The 16758-nt window shown below is 43.0% G+C and overlaps 1 protein-coding gene across 6 annotated transcripts in view; it reads right to left on the bottom strand.

Moving 5' to 3' along the window:
* The window catches only part of NGEF (neuronal guanine nucleotide exchange factor), a 360617-nt gene that overhangs the window by 151590 nt on the left and 192269 nt on the right, over positions 1-16758 (bottom strand). For all 6 annotated transcript variants that reach the window (XM_030216010.1, XM_030216011.1, XM_030216009.1 and 3 more), the window contains one exon: positions 995-1147. In XM_030216010.1, coding sequence (XP_030071870.1) covers positions 995-1147 — 153 coding nt within the window. The remainder of the gene's footprint in view (positions 1-994; positions 1148-16758) is intronic.

A 16758-nucleotide genomic window follows, 5' to 3' on the forward strand; every position in this document is an offset into this window, starting at 1 on the left:
TGGTGTAGAACAAGCAGAATTAAATCGATTTTTTACTCATTCCAAAAGTATAAAGATTAGGTGACGCTCAAGGAAGTTAAATGGAAATACTTTTAAAACAAATAGGAGGAAATATTTTTTCACTTAACGAATAGTTAAACTCTGGAACTCTTTGCCGGAGGTTGTGGTAATGGCAGTTAGTGTATCTGGGTTTAAAAAAGATTTGGACAAGTTCCTGGAGGAAAAGTCCATAGTCTGCTATTGAGACAAACATGGAGAAGCAATTGCTTGCCCTGGGATTGGTAGCATGGAATGTTGCCACGATTTGATTTTCTGCCAGGTACTTGTGACCTGGCTTGGCCACTGTTGGAAACAGCATACTGGGCTAGATGGACCATTGGTCTGACACAGTATGGCTACTCTTATGTTCTTATGCTGCTATGACTTGTCATGCCAATTTGATTTTTAATAAGTAATGAGTAAAAATAACAGAGACATAGAGGACATTAAAAGTAAACAAGAATGAGGAGAAAGAAAAAGATTCTTAAACAGCAGGTAAAACATTTACTAGTCAATATTCAGCTGGTGGTGGTCAGCGCACTGCTGGCTAAATTAAACTCAGACATTTGGTGTGAGCAATGTCAAGGCGCAGTCACTGAATGTCCAGTTATTGGTGGACTCAAAAGTTATGTGGGTGCTGGCCAGTATTCAGTGCTGATACTGACATAGCTAACCGGGTTAGCTATGTGGGCACCAACAGAGAATACCGCTGCTGCCTGCATCTCTTCCTGCTCCTATCCGAATCCACCCCCGGAATGCCCTGGCACTGCCTAGAGTGTGCCAGGGTGATCAGAACCAATATTCACTGGCATTATTGGTTAATTGACACTGAATATCAGCGGACAGCCCGCTCAGAACAGTTTAAACAAGCAGAAGCCTCTCCTGCCTACTTAAACCACACTGAATATTGACCTCAAGTTTCACATTCAATGGAACCTACATTGAAGCAACTTACAGCAGATTTCTGTATGTTCTCTCCTGATAGGTTTGGTTGCAGACATAAGTGATGTAAACTCCAAAATGACTGACTGCATGCTGATAGATGATGTCACAGACATCTGAGATCACAATGTTCTCCTCTATTCGCTGCTCAAGATCCAAAAGGAACCTAACATTAAAAAAAAAAATCAAAACAGTTACAGTTCCCAAACATATAACAAGAAAAGCAGGAGTACAAGTTCATACATGTCACAAAGCTAATATGCAGGACTTAGGTCAGACTGTAAGGTCTTGCTGGATAAGGTGGCAACTGTACACCTTACCAGCCTTTTTTTTCTTGCCCAATAAACCTAATAGCCATGATGCTCAGAGCCTGGTTACATCCTCCCTTCCCTCCATCCATTGCTACAGGTCAGAGAACCTACCTTCAAAGAATGAGACAATTCAATTAATATTTTTTGCATTTAGCTGGAATAAAGCATTCTTAACACCTGAAAGTCCGATCTATCCAGATCTAATGTATCTAGGTCTTCCACAAAATCAGTAGGTTTTCCACCTAAATAGTTAACTATTGTATATGGGTCCATATATCATTCGAGGTCCATTGTAATAACAATACCGTATGATAAATAAAACAAGTGTAGCAGGGCACCAATATGCGCCTTCCTTGTAGTAATAGGAGGAACATTCTAGGTCCTGGCTCCTGAGTGGTGCTACTCAAAGGTAGTGAATGGGTGGGCTAGTTTGAGAGACCCCTGTAGAAGGTGTTCTATACAACTAGAAGGGAGTATAAAGATAAGTATAGGGAGGGGTAACTGCCTTCCACTACTACTACAATTACTACTATTTAGCATTTCTATAGCGCTACAAGCTTGGCGAACGCAGCGCTGCACAAACATAGAAGAAAGACAGTCCCTGCTCAAAGAACTTACAATCTAATAGACAAAAAATAAAGTAAGCAAATCAAATCTATTAATGTGTACAGGAAGGAGGAGAGGAGGGTAAGTGGAGGCGAGTGGTTACGAGTCAAAAGCAATGTTAAAGAGGTGGGCTTTCAGTCTAGATTTAAAGGTGGCCAAGGATGGGGCAAGACGCAGGGGCTCAGGAAGTTTATTCCAGGCTTAGGGTGCAGCGAGACAGAAGGCGCGAAGTCTGGAGTTGGCAGTAGTGGAGAACGGAACAGATAAGAAGGATTTATCCATGGAGCGGACTGCACGGGAAGGGGTGTAGGGAAGGATGAGTGTGGAAAGATACTGGGGAGCAGCAGAGTGAGTACATTTATAGGTTAGTAGAAGAAGTTTGAACAGGATGCGAAAACGGATAGGGAGCCAGTGAAGCGACTTGAGGAGAGGGGTAGTATGAGTAAAGCGACCCTGGTGGAAGACGAGATGGGCAGCAGAGTTTTGAACCGATTGGAGAGGGGAGATGTGACTAAGTGGGAGGCCAGCAAGAAGCAGATTGCAGTAGTCTAAACGAGAGGTGACAAAGGTGTGGATGAGGGTTTTGGTAGAATGCTCGGAAAGAAAGGGGCGGATTTTACGGATGCTGTAAAGAAAGAAATGACAGGTCTTGGCGATCTGCTGGATATGAGCAGAGAAGGAGAGAGAAGAGTCAAAGATGACCCCAAGGTTTCGAGCTGAGGAGACAGGGAGAATGAGAGAGCCATCAACAGAAATAGAAAACAGGGAGAGTGGGGAGGTGGGTTTGGGGGGGAAAATGAGAAGCTCGGTTTTGGTCATGTTTAATTTCAGGTGGCGTTGAGACATCTAGACAGCAATGTCAGACAAGCACGCTGAAACTTTGGTTTGGATGCAAGGTGAGATATCAAGGGTAGAAGGTAGATTTGGGAGTCATCAGCATAGAGATGGTAGGAAAAGCCATGGGATGAGATTAATGAACCAAGGGAAGAAGTGTAGATAGAAAAGAGGAGGGGACCAAGAACAGAACCCTGAGGTACGCCGACAGGCAGAGGGATAGAAGTAGAAGAGGATCCACCAGAGTGAACACTAAAGGTGCGGAGGGAGAGGTAGGAAGAGAACCAGGAAAGGACAGAGCCCTGGAATCCAAGTAAGGACAGGGTATCGAGAAGTGATCGACAGTGTCAAAAGCAGCGGAAAGATCAAGAAGAATGAGGATGGCATAGTGACCTCTGGATTTAGCCAGTAATAAGTCATTGGAGACTTTAGTAAGCACAGTTTCGGTTGAGTGGAGAGGGCAAAAACCAGATTGTAGTGGGTCAAGAATAGCATGTGAGGAGTGAAAATCAAGGCAGTGGTGGTGAACAGCACGCTCAAGTAATTTGGAGAGAAAAGGGAGGAGGGAGATGGGTCGGTAATTAGAGGGACAAGTAGGGTCGAGTGAAGGCTTCTTAAGGAGAGGTGTGACCACAGCATGTTTAAAGGCCGTAGGGACAGTTGCAATGGAAAGTGAGAAGTTGAGAATGTGACAGATAAAAGGATCAGAGGAACAGGTGGTACATTTTGAGGAAGAAAGGAGAAGTGTAGTTTCCTCTATAGTAACTTCAGGAAAGGAGGAAAAGGAATGAGGGGAAGGAGAGAGAGGGGAATGGACTAGTGGAGGGAGAGGTGGCGAGGTGGAGAATTCAAGGTTTATCTTTTGAACCTTGTCGTGAAAGAATTCAGCAAGGGTCTGAGGAGATAATGAAGGGGGAGTTGGGGGAGGGGGCACCTTGAGGAGAGAGTTCAATGTGGTGAAGAGAAGTCGAGGGTTAGAGCCAAGAGAGTTGGTCAGTTGGATATAATAATCCTGTTTGGTGCGTAAAAGAGCAGATTGGAAGGTCAGCATGAACTTAAAGTGTAAGAAATCAGCAAGGGCCCGAGATTTCCACCAGAGGCGTTCGGCGGAGCGGGTACAGGAACGTAGGTAGCGGATATTAGAAGTCGGCCAAGGTTGGGGTTTTGTACGCCTTATAGGGCGGGTCATCAATGGTGCAAGTGTGTCTAAGGCAGAGGATAGAGTATTGTAAGAAGAAACAGCCTCGTTGACAGACGTGGATGGTGCCACAGTAGAGAGGAGGTTTGAAACATGGGAGGATAGAGATGAAGGGTCAATATCGTGAAGATTCCTAGATAAATTAGATAAGATAGGACGGGACTGGGAGGGAGGAGATTTAAGTGTGAAAGTTATAAGATGGTGATCAGAGAGGGGAAGATCAGAGGCAAGGAAACTAGAGGGTGAACAGTTGGAGGAGAAGATGAGATCAAGACAGTGACCATTTTGATGAATGGGGGAGGTGGAGCATAGTTGGAGATTAAAGGAGGATGTTAAAGCGAGTAACTTGGAAATATAAGAGTTGGAAGGATCATTAGCAGGAATATTAAAGTCACCAAGGATGAGAGAGGGGGAGGAAGGATCATGGAAGAAGGCAAACCAGGCATCAAAGTCACTGAGAAAGGATGAAAGGGACTTATCAGGGGGACGATAAATGGCCGCTAATCGAAGAGGCAGAGGAGAGAAAAGGCGGATAGAGTGGACTTCAAAGGAGGAAAAACTGTGAGATTGAGGTGGAAGAAGGGGTTGAAATCTGGAGGAGGGAGAGAGAAGTAGTCCAACACCGCTCCCGCGACCAGCAGGGCGAGGAGTATGTGAAAAAAGATAACCGCCATGGCAGAGGGCTGCGACTGAAGCAGAGTCATCAGGGCAGAGCCAGGTTTCTGTTATGGCGAGCAGATGGAGGTGACGCGAGATAAAGAGGTCCTGGATATAGGGGAGTTTGTTACAGATAGAGCGGGCATTCCATAGGGCGCAAGAGAAGGGCAGAGAAAAGGAGGGGAGTAGAGGAATAGAGATGAGGTTAGAGAGGTCGCGGTGAGATCTGTAGAGTTGGGATAATAGTTGGTGAGGAGGGCCAGGATTGGGATTGATGTCACCGGCTGAGAGTAAGAGAAGGAGTAAAAAAGAGCGGAGGAGAGTAGGAGAGGTGTGGCCACGAAGGCGAGAGGTATTTAGGTGGAATGGGGAAGGCAAAATGGAGGGAAGAAAGAGACGGAGATTAAAAGCCAAGAGAGAGGAAGAGGGTAGGAGAGATGATGAAGTCAATGGATGGGCAGTGAGTTCCTGTAGCGGAGAGAGGTAGGGGGTGAGGGAAAAGATTAGGAAGGGACAGGGCTAGGAAGAGAATGTGAATAGGGGCCATAAAAGACTGAGGTATTTTAGCAACTGGGAAGAAGATTAGATGTAAAGAGAAAAATGCGCACTTAGAGCGGAGGCCCTGAGTGGATCGGAGTGGACCTGGGTGTCACCCCGGAGAAGGCTGTAAGGATATGCAGATGAGCTGCAAGTCCTCCACAGCACCTGAACAGCAGCCGGTGGTAGAGCTGGGCACCTCTCAGCTGAGGAAAGGCTTACCAGGGGTTAGGCCGAAGCCAGCATTCCTCCCCCTGAGGCTGACCAAGATTTAGGAGAGGTTAGCAGTGGGCTGCCTGATGAAAGGCCCAATGAGGATCATCGTTTATCATTTATTCATTTTACTATAAGTAAAAAAGGCCTGTTTCTTAACGCAATGAAACGGGCGCTAGCAATGTAATGAGTTCCTGCCATTAATGTTTCCATGGTTGTATTCTGAATATAATTGTTGTTTACATGTATAAGATTTCTTTATACACAATATTTTTTGTGTAAACTGTGTTACAATGTGGTAAAAGTTTTCCTTCTTCAGGCCCTTCAATCAGTTTAACAATCACATCAGAAGAGCTCCTTACTCGTGAGAATGCAACATACAGTTGCCCATGTGAGAGACTGAGAGTGACAGTGTGTTTTACAGACAGTGTGTTAGAGATTCAATCCACTCCACTTCCCTCCTCCAAGTTCCGTTCTGTCTGATTGGTTCTTAGTTGACAGTGAGAGCCAATGAAACGCTGAACTACAGACTTACGAACTCTACACTGCCACAGTGCCAAGGAGTCAGCTTCAGAATGTTGGAGGTGCTTTTTATTATATAGGATACCGTTTCAAATTGTGGTTACAAAACAAAAATGGTTTACATGTTGATAAAAAATCAAAAATAAAAACTAACATAAAAGAACTCCATTGAATTTATAGGAAAGCAAACTAAAACAACCATTCTTACAAAGGTAGAAGACACCAATTCTTACTGAACAGTCATTCATAATGATCATGGTCCTCTTTCACCAAAAGCTAAGAGTAGTAAGAGAAGGGAAGGGAAGGGCAAGAAGTGGGTCTTAAGGAGAGTAAGGAGTCAAAGGGTTTAAGCACCCAAAACTTACTTTAATACCCTAGGGGCACAGGGTACCAGGAGGAGTAAGGAGTTGGTATCTGAAGGGAGGCTCCCCCATATGAAGAAGAGAGTAAAGTATTAAACAACACAGGAAGTGGGAGAGGAGCAGAATCAAGGAGAGTTAGTGTGGATTAGCCAGTATGTGAGAAGAGGAAGTACTCAAGTCTTCTGTGAGGAGAAAAGTTCCTAAAGAAAAAGAGGTACTTATCTGACTGTGAGGAGTGACAGGCTCTAAACACATAATTACCTAGACAGACTGAAAAGGAGTGGAGTTTGGAGGCCATCAGTTCCTCTATCGTCAAGATACTCAGAAGGAGAAGAGATCCAGGATGCCAGAACCTATCCCACTAAGGAGCACCATAGAGGAGAGATGCCAGAGAACAGGAAAGACAATTCATGACCAAAGAGACTTAGGGAAATCAGAACTGTGAGCAAACTTGAAACTTTTTGACATCATATAACCTTTTTTTTTGTTGACTATATGTCTGATTACTTTTACTGGCCTTCTTCTGTACATTTTTGTTTGCCTCGGGAATTAAGTGCCCATTAAACAGTTATTTTTATGTGAACCAATACCTGCTTTGCTTGTTTTTTTCCCCACTTTGGATAGCTTGCTTCTGCCCAGGAGCACTGTTCCCTCTATGCTGAGCAGGAGTCCTCCAACTGCATTGTTGCCAGTAGGGGGTAATGCTTCAATACTGTGTTTTCAGTCACTAAGGACAGGCAGGTTCCCTGGAGTCCTGCAGACCTGTCCCTCACTACTGAAAATCTGATAGTGAAACAGCACCACCCACTGGCAGGACTAAAGGTGGAGGACTCCCGCTCAGCTTAGAGGGAAGAGTGCACAGTCATTGAGAGTCCTGAGCCACTCACCAGGGAACCTCTAGTGGTGGTCTGTGTGCTTGGGAAGAGAGTGGTAGAGAAGGGTGTGATTTTTCCACTGACACCCAAAAAATGCTGTTTTGTATCTGCTTCAAGAGTCACTCTCTGACTGAAAAGAAAAAGAAACAGCATAAGGAATGTCAAGTCGAATGCAAAGTGCTGATAAGGTGCCGGAAATGGTATTCGAAGCTGACGAGTCGGAGAAACTTACTCAATTCTCTGTAAACCTGGAGGATGTAATGGGGCAGTTCTACAAACTGAAGAGTAGCAAATCTCCTGGACCAGATGGTATTCATCCCAGAGTACTGATAGAACTGAAAAATGAGCTTGCAGAGCTATTGTTAGAAATATGTAATTTATCCTTAAAGCCGAGCATGGTACCGGAAGATTGGAGGGTGGCCAATGCAATGCCAATTTTTAAAAAGGTTCCAGAGGAGATCTGGGAAATTATAGATCGGTGAGTCTGATGTCGGTGCCGGGCAAAATGGTAGAGACTATTATTAAGAACAAAATTACAGAGCATATTCAAAAGCATGGATTAATGTTACTGAGCAGCCGATTGTTGGCTATTTTGTATTTGAGCAATCTTTAATAAAATATATATTAAAAAAAAAAAAAAAAAAGCATGGATTAATGAGACAAAGGCAACATGGATTTAGTGAAGGGAAATCTTGCCTCACCAATCTACTACATTTCTTTGAAGGGGTGAACAAACATGTGGATAAAGGGGAGCCGGTTGATATTGTGTATCTGGATTTTCAGAAGGCGTTTGACAAAGTACCTCATGAAAGACTCCAGAGGAAATTGGAGAGTCATGGGATAGGAGGTAGTGTTGTATTGTGGATTAAAAACTGGTTAAAAGATAGAAAACAGAGAGTAGGGTTAAATGGTCAGTATTCTCAATGGAGAAGGGTAGTTAGTGGGGTTCCCCAGGGGTCTGTGCTAGGACCGCTGCTTTTTAACATATTTATAAATGACCTAGAGATGGGAGTAACTAGTGAGGAAATTAAATTTGCTGATGACACAAAGTTATTCAAAGTCGTTAACTCGCGACAGGATTGTGAAAAATTACAAGAGGACCTTACGAGACTGGGAGACTGGGCGGCTAAATGGCAGATGACGTTTAATGTGAGCAAGTACAAAGTGATGCATGTGGGAAAGAGGAATCCGAATTATAGCTACGTCATACAAGGTTCCACGTTAGGAGTCATGGACCAAGAAAGGGATCTAGGTGTCATTGTTGATTATACGTTGAAACCTTCTGCTCAGTGTGCTGCTGTGGCTAAGAAAGCGAATAGAATATTAGGTACTATTAGGAAAGGGATGGAAAACAAAAATGAGGGTGTTATAATGCCTTTGTATCGCTCCGTGGTATGACCGCACCTCGAATATTGTGTTCAATTCTGGTTGCTGCATCTCAAAAAAGATATAGTGGAATTAGAAAAGATGCAGAGAAGGGCGACGAAAATGATAAAGGGGATGGGACGACTTCCCTATGAGGAAAGGCTACAGCGGCTAGGGCTCTTCAGCTTGGAGAAAAGGCGGCTGAGGGAAGATATGATAGAGGTCTATAAAACAATGAGTGGAGTTGAACGGGAAGATGTGAAGCGTCTGTTTATACTTTCCAAAAATACTAGGACTAGGGGGCATGCGATGAAGCTACAAAGTAGTAAATTTAAAACGAATCGGAGAAAATGTTTCTTCACTCAATGTGTAATTAAACTCTGGAATTCGATGCCAGAGAATGTGGTAAAGGCGGTTAGCTTAGCGGAGTTTTAAAAAGGTTTGGACAGCTTCCTAAAGGAAAAGTCCATAGACTATTATTAAATGGACTTGGAGGAAATCCACTATTTCTGGGATAAGCAGTATAAAATGTTTTGTACTTTTTTGGGTTCTTGCCAGGTATTTGTGACCTGGATTGGCCACTGTTGGAAACAGGATGCTGGGCTTGATGGACCTTTGGTCTTTCCTGGTATGGCAATACTTATGAACTTATAAAAGCACTACAAATTAAATCTCAAGAGACGGCTAAGAAGTTGAAGCAGGTCAGGATTCAGAACACATTATCCTAGAATCTGATATTGGCTTTGTGCCTTTTATAGTACTGCTTTGAGTTGAGGAAACCTCTCCCTGAGGAATCAGTAAAGTCTAAGATACTTCATCAAGTTTGGTAGTTGCATGAATACTACGCTTTAATTTGGCATCATGGATGTTTGAGCATCTAGCCAATACTACAATGCACTTGGTGTTATTTGTACAACATATAAAACATGATCAAGTTCTTACTTGACAATTCTGATTTCTACATCTAGTCTTCTGTTTAGTCTCTTTCTAACACTTCTTATTTTACTTTCAGCTGTCAGATTTAATTTTTGCAGTAGACTTTAGCTTGTTTAACCTGTTTTGTTAATGATTTCCGTCTGGAAGTTTGTTTTTACATGTTTAAACATAATCTTAAAGTTAGAAATTCTAGGTTCTATAGTATCTCATCCAAGGTTTGATAGAGTTTAATCTCTCTTCTAAAAGGTTCTCTTTTATAAAGTTTATAGATTATTTTTTAACTGTCTCTCTTTAGCCCTATCATTTCAACCTGCTCCATGGGGCCTCTAGCTCAGTCAGAACTGATCTTGTGGCTGGGCAAAGGCACCATGTCCCTATTTTTTAAATGTATATCCCCTCACACTTATTTTTAACTGAGCCACTGGTGCCTAGTGGGAAAGTCCTGCATTAAAACGCATTAACCCAGATTCTACCACACTTTAGTAGAAGAACCCCTAAATTTGGTATCTACATCATAAAGTAAATATATTTTAAGACTTTTATCTCTGGCCATACTTCATTTTGTGGCATAATAATTCAGTCTAATCATTAGAAAGAAAAACATGATCAATAACTATTTATGGTTCAGGTACTGCTGTGTTTAACTCTATAAATATGCTGTATGAACTATGCTGTAAGGCAGCTGATAGCATTTCAGGCTGTAAATTTCTGGCATATCTTTTGAATATCTGGGATTAATGTATTTTAACACAGGATTTTCCTGTATGCTGTCCAGATTTAATGCAGCACTTATGGAGGAGTTTTAAAATATGCTTTATTGAAGGTCATGTGCTGTTGTCATTAGTGCGCGACACCTTTATAACATTAACACAGGAGCACTTACCATCTCCTATTTATGAGATGCTTGGTGCTTCCGCATTAACTCTGCATTATCCAGTTAGTGAGTGCTAATCATAACATACTAGCTAAGTAACACAGGGATGGCCACTCTCCACCCATAAAACGCTCCCTTCAAAAAATATTTTTCAAAAATCAGTAACACATGGATTATCGTATGCAAACAGGCAAAATACTGCAAAATGCTTTAACGTGTTTCTGCAGTAGCCTATTCTCACGTCCTAACCATGTTTTAGGGCTTAATGCCCATTAGTAGAAGGGCTCATATATTAGCTGTGCAACATATTTGTTCTCATCTAGCCATATTTGCACATTTAACAGAGAATAAAGTTATGTAGTTAGTTGCAATGAATATTCCACTAGCTAGAACTTATCCAGTTAGCTACTAACCATATAAGTGCCTTTGAATATCGGCAGGTGTAGAATTTTGGGGTTTCCATGTGGTTTAGCACAGTGCTTCCCAAATCCAGTCCTGAAGAGATTTGCATATAATGGAAGCAGTGTATGCAAATCAAGTTCATGCATATTCATTATGGATATCCTGAAAACCTGACTGGCAACGGGTACTCAAGGACTGGACTTGGGAAATACTGGTTTAGCATGCAAAGTCTATTTATTTATTTGGATTTTGCTCACATCTTTTCAGTAGTAGCTCAAGGTGATTAACATTCAAGTATACTAGGTATTTCCCTGTCCTTGGAGTGCTCGTAATCTAAGTTGGTACCTGAGGCAACAAACGGTTAAGTGATTTGCCCAAGATCACAAGAAGTAACAGTGGGATTTGAACTGGCCACCTCTGAATGTCAAGCCCAGTGCTCTAAGCACTAGGCCACCTCTCCATGCCCTTAATTTTGTCCATAGTGCCCCATGTGTGGAAGTTTTTACCCCTTTGTACATCGCCCTCCAAAATATTGAACAGAACTAGACACAAGACAGATCTTTCCTTGATGTAAATTCATTTATATCACCCTCTATGTTCTGTAACTCAAACTATTTCCAATCCCATCAGTCAATCATGCTCCTCCCACAGGTTGCTCAGCTTATTTCTCAGCCTCTGATGGAAGACAGTGTATCAAGAGTTTTGCTGAAATCCAAGTACAGCCCAGACAGGTCATGCTTCTGATCAAATTCTATAGTCAACCAGTCAAAGAAATTGCTCAAATTAGATCCTACAGCCCTCTGGAGTCAAGCCATTAATTTTTTTATCACCAAGATCAGCCTACTGGGAACAAAATTTCCAACCTCTTCTTTACTAACACTTTTATGAAGAGCAAGGCTAGTGCAAGTCCATTACGCATCTTAGGCAAACCTTCCCCTTTCACACATACATTTACTGGCAGAGGGTCTGGAACAGTATCAACTTCTCTCTTGCCTCCTCTGTTCAGTATCTTCACTTTTCTCTCTCTCTCTCCCTCTTTCTTTTCACACTCCCCCAGCAAAGCATGCCCTTAATTTTGTTCACAGTGTCCAGTATCTCTCCTCTCTTCTTCTTCTATTCTCCCTCTTCTAACATAAGAACATAAGCGCTGCCATACTAGGACAGACCGAAGGGCCAGCCCAGTATCTGGTTTCCAACAGTAGCCAATACAGGTCATAAGTAACTGGCAAGATCCCAAAAGAGTAAAACTGATTTTATGCTGCTTATCCTAGAAACAAGCAATGGATTTTCCCAAGTCCATCTTAAAAATGGCTTATGGGCTTTTCTTTTAGGAAGTTATCCAAACCTTTTAAAAACTCTGCTAAGCTAATTACTTTTACCATATTCTCTGGTAATGAATTCCAGAGTTTAATTACACGCTGAGTGGAGAAATACTTTCTCCAATTTGTTTTAAATTTACTACTTAGTAGCTTCACTGCATGCCCCCTAGTCCTTGTATTTTTGGAAAGAGTAAACAATCGATTTACGTCTACCCGTTCCACTGAACTCATTATTTTATAGACCTCTATCATATCTCCCCTCAGCCGTTTTTTCTCCAAGCCGAAGATCCCTAGCCTCTTTCACCTTTCCTCATAGGGAAGTCATCCCATCTCCTTTATTATTTTCAGTGTCCTTCTCTGTACCTTTTCTAATTCCACTATATCTTTTTGATATACGGTGAACCAAATTGCATATTTATTCAAGGTGTGGTCACATCATGACGCAATGCAAAGGCATTATAATATTCTCATTCCCCTCTGCTTCCTAGCCAGCACATCAGCATCAATAACCTCTCTGTCTCTCAGTATTCCACCTCATTTTTTTTATTGGCCTAGCATTCTCTCTTGCTCCACCCTGCCCTCACCTTCAGAACAGTCTCTCTCTCCACCCCTACTCACTCAGCACTGTCTTTCATACACTATCTGCCATCAATCTCTCTCTCTCTCTCATCCTACCCAGAACTATCTCTCACATGCACCACACCTACCCAGCAACCAAAAGAATATAAAAACTGCCCATCGAGCCCAGCATCCTGTTTGCAACAGTGGCCAATCCAGGTCACAAATACCTGGCCGGATCCCAAAAATTATAGTAAGATATTATGCTGCTCACCCCCAGGGATAAGCCATAGATTCCCCAAAGTTCATCTTTTATAATGGTTTATGGACTTTTATAATTGTTTATGGACTTTTTTCCAGGAACTTGTCCAATCCTTTTTTATATTTAAATCCTACACAATCCACAAACAGCAAAAAAAAAAAAAAAGGGGTCAAACATTTTCATAGAAACCAAGCCAAAACAGAGATAAGCAACATGTGCACACAAACAGAGGTAGCAAACTTAGTCCCTTCCGCCCCAGCACAACCCTCCTCCCCAAACCCTCCTCCTCCCCGCACTGCAAGAGGAGAACCAAACCATCATCACTGTCATGCCTTCATTGAGAATTCTACTATGAGCAGCAGGCTGAAGAGTATCCCAGAAGCACTCCCAGGTGTGCTGAATGGATGTCCCCCTGCCCAGATGTAAGGCCTGACACAGTCCGTCTGACATGGCCCTTTTCTCAGATAAGAGCCAAATGGCCCATCCAGTCTGCCCTTCCTCAGTACCCACCAACTCTTCCTTTTCCTAAGGGATACCATGTGCCTGTTCCAAGCTTTCTTAAATTCCGACACAATCTTAGACTCCATGAACTCCACTGGGAAGTCATTCCACGCATCCATCACCCTTTCCGGGAAAGAATATTTTCTTAGATTCCTCCTAAGCCTATTTCTTCTTAACTTCATCCTATGCCCTCTCATTCCAGAGTTTTCCTTCATTTGAAAAAAGCTCACTTCCTGTACATTAACGCCACTGAAGTATTTAATCACCTGTAACCTCCAGGTTGCATAAGTAGGAGCCACCGAATCTTGCCAGGACAGCAAGATCACTTCCCCATGAGAATCGCTCAAAGGAAACATGGCATGCCTGGTGGGTTGGTAGTGAAAGTCTATAATGATCAAACAATAGTGTCAGAGACGGCCTCACCGGTCGGGCCCATTGAAAGGAAACAACAGCCATTGCCAGTGTTCAGAAAGACTGTATCTGAGGACATGCACAAAATATATGGCTCAACGTGACTGCTGGGAAGTAACACTTAGGACAAGCTGCAGAGGTTTTCAAAGGAGCAAATCCCCCCCTCCCCCCCCCCCAACACCAATGGCAGCAGCTCTAAGTTTTCTTCCACTCTTTGGCTGCTGACAGACAGAGCCCCATGAGCAAACCCATGTTGGTACTAGAAGCATTTTTAAAACTCATTTGCAGACCACTCCAGTTTTAAAGAAGGGAGTTGGAAAGCTAATTGAGGTGTCATCCTACCATCCCAATTCAAACGTTCCCTTTGTATCTACAATTCTGGGGAAATTGGTATTTAATCAATTAATTGATTACTTGGAGTCTACTGCAGCATTTCACTCTAAGCTTTTACCCAAACTGTAGAACTGGAATTTTATTGCTGGCTATGATGGATTCTATGAGAATACAGGCTGTTAAAGATTTTAACATCCCATGATTGCAATTAAATTTGACAGCAGCCTTTTAATACTGTATCCATGATCAATTTTCACAGTGTCTACAGGGTCTTGAGTTGCATAGCAGAATTTTAGGATACATGACTTTAAAATGAATAAGGACAAAACAAAATAGTTATGGTTAAGCAATTCATATAGGACCATCCCACAGGCCCAGTGGCTATATAACTGCCGACGGGGATTGCATTACAAATTGAAAGAACTATCACAGTGCTGGGGTTCATTTTTATTCATTCATTTATTAGACTTGATATGCTGCTTGTACTGCTATTGCATATCTAAACAGTGCAAAAAAAAACAACCCAAAAACAAACAATCTAAAACAATTCAGTGAAAGGAACTCCAGTATGTCAGATTGAAAAGAGACTGCAGCCATTCAAGAACAAAGACGCACAACCAACACACGATGATACCGGATCTCGAACAGAAACTGAACATGACAAGTGCCAACTCATAACAACTTTGTAAGATGAATAACTAAAGTAACTTGTAAGCCACAATGAACTGATTACCTAATTGGAAAATGTGGGGTACAAATGCAGAAAATAAATATAAACCAGCCGTAACGTACATCCCAACCATTGACCATTCAGTCAAGCAGAAAATATATATATATATATTTAGAAAATGAAGAAAATGCCAAAATAAAATAATGAATACTATGCTAACTCTACAACCTCAGATAAATTGGATTTGTGAAATCTGCTTTCTTTAGGTTGCGCAACTTGACAATAATAGTTTCAGGAAGAACATTTTGTATTATTTGTTCAGGCTTTGATCCTTTCTCAGTTTGATTATTGTAACAACTTATATTCTGGAATTTCTGCTAGGTTGAGATCTAAACTTCAAACATTACAGAATACAGCAGCCAAACTGATTTTTTTTGCTTACTAAAATCTGATGGAGCAGCTCCTTTGCTGGTAGAACTGCACTGAATATTTAATTTGGCTATTCTCTGTTCCTAATATTGGGTCTCTTTTATCAAGCCACACTAGCGACTCCCGGTGCGGTACTGCCGACAAAGGCCATTCACTTTGAATGGGCTCCGTCGGAAGTGCCACGCAGGAACTGCTAGCGTGGCTTGATAAAAGAGGCCCAATACTAGATCTTAAAGAGCAAATGAAGCTCTCACAATACATTTTCCTTCAGTGAAAAAGTGCATTATAAAATGATTTTGGAGAGTTCTATTTGTTATCAAACTGATCAATCATGGAATTCATTGCTCAAAGACTTAAAAACTGAATTCATATTCTTTTTTCACTGTTCTCTTAAGATATTTTTATTTAAAACATTTTTTAAACTGATTCAGGTGTTTATATATCTCTTGAATTTGTTTAAAATGTTTCTGTGTTTTATTTGTGGCTCCTAGTTAAATATCTGGTTCATATAGTTTGATCTACTATCCAGCTTATTTTCGAAAGAGAAAGACGCCCATATTTCGACCCAAATCAGGAGATGGGCGCCTTTCTCCCGTGGGCGCCCAAATCGGTATAATCGAAAGCCGATTTTGGGCGTCTCCAACTGCAATCTGTCGCGGGAACGGACAAAGTTGACGAGGGCATGTTGGAGGCGTGGTGAAGGCGGGACTGGGGCGTGTTTATTGGCCGAGGAGAGATGGGCGCCCTCGGCCGATAATCGAAAAAAGAAGGGCGCCAGAAGCGAGAATTTGGGTCACTTTTTCTGGACCCTTTTTTTCTCACGAGCAAGTCCCCAAAAAGTGCCCCAACTGCTCAGATGACCACCGGAGGGAATCGGGGATGACCTCCCCTTACTCCCTCAGTGGTCACTAACCCCCTCCCACCAAAAAAAAAAAGAACTTAAAAAACTTTTTTTCCCAGTTTGTATCAGGGGCATAGCCACGGGCGGGCCCGGGTGGGCCTGGGCCCACCCAATTTGGGGTCAGGCCCGCCCAGCAGCACAGCGATTCCGGAGGCTCCGGTCCCCATCATCGTCCCTTCCCCCGTGGCGTGCTGCAACTTTCACCCCCATCTTCCCTTACCCTCACCCTCGCAGGCCTGCCCAGCAGCGATTCTGATTGCACGCAGCTTCTTCGGCTCGCACACGCTGCCTGCCGGCTGCCGCTCAAATCTCCTTGCAGCTACTAAGCAGCAGCGCTAACCCGGAAGCCTCTCCTCTGAGCTTCCGGGTAGCGCTGCTGCTTAGTAGCTGCAAGGAGATTTGAGCGGCAGCCGGCAGGCAGCGTGTGCAAGCCGAAGCTGCGTGCAATCGGAATCGCTGCTGGGCGGGCTTGCCAGGGTGAGAGAAGATGGGGGTGAAAGTTGTGGCGCGCCATGGGGGAAGGGATGATGGGGAAAATTTGTTGGATGGGGGAGGGAAGACGGGGACAGCAGCTGCACGGGGGGGGGGGGGGAGGGAAGAATATGGAAGGAAAATGCTGCACAGGGAGGAGGGAAGATGGAATGATGAGGCATGGTGGGTGGGGGGGTAGCTGCCTGGGGAAGAAGGGAGAGATCCAGTAA

Source organism: Microcaecilia unicolor, chromosome 10 (assembly GCF_901765095.1).
Source record: "Microcaecilia unicolor chromosome 10, aMicUni1.1, whole genome shotgun sequence".
Taxonomy (NCBI): Eukaryota; Metazoa; Chordata; class Amphibia; order Gymnophiona; family Siphonopidae; genus Microcaecilia; species Microcaecilia unicolor.